Source organism: Calidris pugnax, unplaced genomic scaffold (genome assembly GCF_001431845.1).
Source record: "Calidris pugnax isolate Ruff unplaced genomic scaffold, ASM143184v1 scaffold103, whole genome shotgun sequence".
Taxonomy (NCBI): Eukaryota; Metazoa; Chordata; class Aves; order Charadriiformes; family Scolopacidae; genus Calidris; species Calidris pugnax.
The window spans coordinates 2,898,152-2,902,450 of NW_015090990.1; the positions used below are offsets into that span (position 1 = coordinate 2,898,152).

The 4,299-nt window shown below is 65.5% G+C and overlaps 1 protein-coding gene across 2 annotated transcripts in view; it reads left to right on the plus strand.

Moving 5' to 3' along the window:
• Positions 1–3,693, plus strand: part of PNKD (paroxysmal nonkinesigenic dyskinesia) — an 11,663-nt gene extending 7,970 nt beyond the window's left edge. The window contains exons 1-9 of one of the 2 annotated variants that reach the window (XM_014954420.1): positions 7–108; positions 1,360–1,475; positions 1,683–1,795; positions 2,055–2,113; positions 2,245–2,337; positions 2,596–2,759; positions 2,845–2,931; positions 3,035–3,150; positions 3,380–3,693. In XM_014954420.1, the coding sequence (XP_014809906.1) occupies positions 74–108; positions 1,360–1,475; positions 1,683–1,795; positions 2,055–2,113; positions 2,245–2,337; positions 2,596–2,759; positions 2,845–2,931; positions 3,035–3,150; positions 3,380–3,553 (957 nt within the window). In that variant the 5' untranslated portion in view covers positions 7–73 and the 3' untranslated portion in view covers positions 3,554–3,693. Of the gene's footprint in view, positions 1–6; positions 109–1,359; positions 1,476–1,682; positions 1,796–2,054; positions 2,114–2,244; positions 2,338–2,595; positions 2,760–2,844; positions 2,932–3,034; positions 3,151–3,379 lie in introns of those variants that run through there. The other variant, XM_014954421.1, reaches the window with a different exon arrangement.
• The last annotated feature ends 606 nt before the right edge of the window (positions 3,694–4,299 follow it).

The following is a 4,299-nucleotide window of genomic DNA, read 5'->3' on the forward strand; positions in this document are numbered from 1 at the left end:
GCTGGGGGCCGCCTGCCTGCGCCGCTGCCAGCCCCTCCTCCGCCGCCTGGCCCGCCGCGCCGCCGCCGCCCTCATGGCCCTGGCCGGCCCGTTGCTGTTCCGCCTGGGGTGAGTGCGTCCCGCCGCGCCGGTAATCCCCGCCACCGCCACCCTCACCACCGGGAGGGGAGCCATCGCCGTCCGCCTTTTGTTCTGCCTCCCTCCCGGAGGGAAGGGCCTGTCCGCCCCTGCTTGTGCGGAGCCCACCGGGGAGGGACCGCGGGGCCACGGGTGCTCGACCGACCGGGGCTGGCGAGGGGGAGGGCAGGCGATGTCAGCCCGGCTTCCCGGGGGGATTGCTCGGCTACCCCGGAGCGGTGACGGTCGCCCTCGGATCTCACCCCCCTTCCCCACCCCGGGTCTCCTTCCTTCGGATCTGATCGTTAACCCATCCCGCTGCCCGGTCCGAGGTGCTGCTGCCCGGTGCTGGCAGGAGCCCCCCCGACCCCTGGCTTCGGGCTCCCCAGCGATGGAGGGGGCAGCGGGCTCCTACCGCCATCCGGGGGGATGTACCCATCCGGGGGGATGCCCCCATCCAGGGGGATGCCCGTGGCCCGGCGATGGGCTTCGCAAGCCGGGGCTTTGCACGTCCTTCATGGCCCTGATCCTCATCCCCACCCCCAAAACGCTGCTGTATAATTTGGGGGGGGGGGTGGTGGTGTCTCCCCGAGCCTCCCAGCCTGCGTTTGTTGCACCCCTGCATGGACATGCTGCGTGAGCATTTCTCGCTTCCCTTTTCCTCAGCCCGTTCTGCTCCCGCTTCCCTCTCCTCTGGGGCTGTAGCACCCAGGGCAGGCCCCACATGCTGCGTGGGCATTTCTCATTTCCCTTTTCCTCAGCCCGTTCTGCTCCCGCTTCCCTCTCCTCTGGGGCTGTAGCACCCAGGGCAGGCTCCCAGAGTGGGGTCAGCCCTGGGCATGGCCCCCCCAGGGTGGGGGGGGGGACAGCCAGGGGACAACTGGCAGCTCGAGTGCTGCTGCGGGCAAAGCTCTGGGGCTCCAACCCTTCCCCATGAGCAGAGCCTGCCTGGACAGATGGATGGACAGATGGACACCCCCACAGTGATGTTCCCCCCCCCAACTCTGTCCTTGCCGCCCACAGCAGCTGAGGGGGGGCCGCCTGGGGAACCGATTCTGCCCTTGCTGCAGATCTGGGGCAGGGGAAGGAGGGGGACATGCCACCTCCAGCCCCCACGTGTGGGAAAGTGACTCTGTGTGTGTTCCCTGTGGGGATCCTGGCCCTGGTTTGAAGCCCCCTCCCCAAGGGGGCTCCTTGGAGGGGGGGTAGGGTTTAACGCCGGGGGGTGTCTGCCCTCCCCAGGTACAGCCTGTACGCCCGCACGCGGTTGGGCTACCTCTTCTACCAGCGCCAAGTGAAGAAGGCCCGGGAGCGGTACCCGCTCGGCCACTCCGTGCCCCAGCCCTGCCACTTCCCCGGTGAGTCCTGGAGAGACACCACCCCCACACCCTTCGCTGTGGCCCCCATCATGTCCCCCAACACTGGTTGCTTTGGGGTGGGGAGGGGTTGCCATCACCAAATGTCCCAAAGCATGTTTAACCCTGAATTTCATTTAAGTTATGAGGAGTTTGGACTCCAGGTGGGGGGGGTCATGGCCTGATCTCTGTCTGTCTGTCCCCCCTCAGGGGTGAAAATCCTGCCCATTCCTGTGCTCTCCAACAACTACAGCTACCTGGTCATTGACACTGGCTCTGGCCAGGCAGCCGTCGTTGACCCCTCTGACCCGCTGGCCGTGCAGGTGAGACCAGCCCCCCCCAGCCCTGGTGTTTGGGTGTCCCCTGGGTGAGGGGGTGCCATGTCTCTGGCTTTTTTGAGGGTGGAAGGGGGCAATTCTGCCCCTAATCTGCAACCCTTAGTGTGCCCAAGGCAAAGTTGGAGGGTGGCAGGGCTCGTCCAGGGCCTGGGGAGCTGGGGAAGGGGGATTAGGGGGAGACTATTCCTCAGAGTTTGTGTCCCCCTCAAATGTCTCTGTTGTTCCCCCCCCACACTATTCCCAGGCTGCCATTGAAGAAGAGGGCGTGATGCTGGAGGCCATATTCTGCACCCACAAACACTGGTAAGGGACAAGAAGGGGTCCTGAGGGGGAGGTCGGTGGCTGCCATGGAGGGTGCCCCAGCTGGAGCGACCCCCAGCCCTACTCCACATGGTGGGGGACACATTTAGGGGTGCTGACCTCCTTCTCCACAGGGACCACAGTGGGGGGAACGCGGCGCTCCGGCAGCAGCATAGCTCCTGCAAGGTGTACGGCAGCACCCTCGATGCCATTCCAGAGCTCACCAAGTAAGTCTAGCGCCCCACATCCCCCCTGAGCACCCCTGTAATGTTGAGAGGGGTGGGGGGCTTCACCCCCAACCACCGCTCTCTGCTCCACCCACCTCCCAGTCCATCCTCCAAGGACCACATTGCCCCCCTCATGGGAAGAGACCTGACATGCTCATGACACTAGTGCCCCGGGGAAGGGTTGTGTGGGGAGGTGGGTGTTTTGAGGTGCTGGGCAGGGGGGATACCCTGATGGTGCACCCCCTGTGCCTGGCACAGCCCGCTTGAAGACAAGGAGAAGGTGAAGGTGGGCTGCCTGACCTTTGAGGCGCTCGCCACCCCTGGCCACACCGTGGGCCATATGGTGTACGTGCTGGACGGGGAGCCCTTCGGTGCCCCCCCATGCCTCTTCTCCGGGGACCTCCTCTTCCTCGCTGGCTGTGGTGAGTGCGCCCAACCCCAGACCTGGGCTGGGGGGACCCCCAGTTCCTCCCCCCCCCAACACATGACTGTTTTGTGGGAGTGCAGGCAGGCTGTTTGAGGGCTCCCCTGAGACCATGCTCGCCTCCTTGGATGTGGCCGTGGGCTTGGGCGAGGACACGCTGCTGTGGCCAGGTGAGTGTCCCCAACAGTGGAGCAGAGCTGCTGGTGTCCACCCCCCAGCTCCTGCTGCCAAAACGGGGTGGGGGGCAATGCTAAGAAGTGTGGGGGTCCTCAGGCCATGAGTATGCGCTGGAGTGCCTGACCTTTGCCAGCCTCCTGGAGCTGGACAACCCCGCGCTGGAGCAGAAGCTGCAGTGGGCGACGCAGCAGCGGCAGGAGAAGAGGAGCACGGTGAGGCCTGGGCCGGGGGGGGTGGTCCCCAGGATGCAGCCCACCCCCACCCCAGCCCCTCACGGGGTTCCCCCTCTCTCGGCAGGGATGCTACCCCCCGACACCCTCTTGCACGGTGGGTGCTGTAGGGGAAGAGGGTGCCACCAGGGGAAGAGGTGGGGGGGTCGTGGCTCCCCGCTGGAGGTGGTCCCTCCGGCGGGGGGGTTGCTGAGCAGCTGCCCCCCCGCAGTGTCCCTCCACGCTGGGTGAGGAGCAGACCTACAACCCCTTCCTGCGGACCCACCGGCCGGAGCTGCAGGCAGTGCTGGGGCTGCGGCGGGACGGGGGGGAGCACCCCGACGCCTTCCGCGCCCGCGTCCTCAAGGAGGTGCGGAGGCGCAAGGACCTCTACAAACCCACCTAGGCCCCCACCTTCTCCCCAGGCACCCCCCCTTTCCGTGGGGCCGGGTGCCGCTCGGGAGCAGGGGGACCTGAGACTTTATAGTTTGTTTTGCTGTGAATCTCCCTCCTGGGGTGCAGGTTTGAGGATGGGGGGGGGAAGAGTGGACACCCCCCAACACTGCCATGGGCACCCTGTAAGTGATCCTGCCTTTGCTCCCCCAGACTTGGGGGTCACCAGCTGTCATGTAGAAGCACCTCGATCCCCTTTCTGGGGGTCTGTAGCTCCCCCACCCCACTGCTGGGGCTACAGGGCTGGCACCAAGGGCTTTTTTTAATTGTCTCCTCCCCCACGTTTTTCTGGGAGCTCCCAATTTCTCCCCCCCCTCCTTCAGCACTCAGGGAGCCCCCCCCCCCTTTTCCTGAAGCCCCCAGTGCTGTGCATCTCCTTTTGGGAGGGGGCTAGGATGGAACCAGCAAGGGGGGGGCCCCAATACTACCTCCAGGCAAGGGACCCCATGCTTGGTGCCAGAGCCCCCCCCTCCCCACGCACACACACTGGGATGGGGCTGTGGGAATACACTGGTGGGATGTGGGGGAGTGCTGCTGTACTGGGGACCGGAGCCCCCCAAAATAAAAGACTTGATTGGATTTTTGCATGTTTGGTCCTTTCCCTCCACGGCCCGTGGGGGTCCATGTCCCGTACCTCCCCCCCCTCCTTAAAAGTGGGGTTGCTGCCTCTTTAAGAGGCGGGGCCAAGCCGTTGCTATG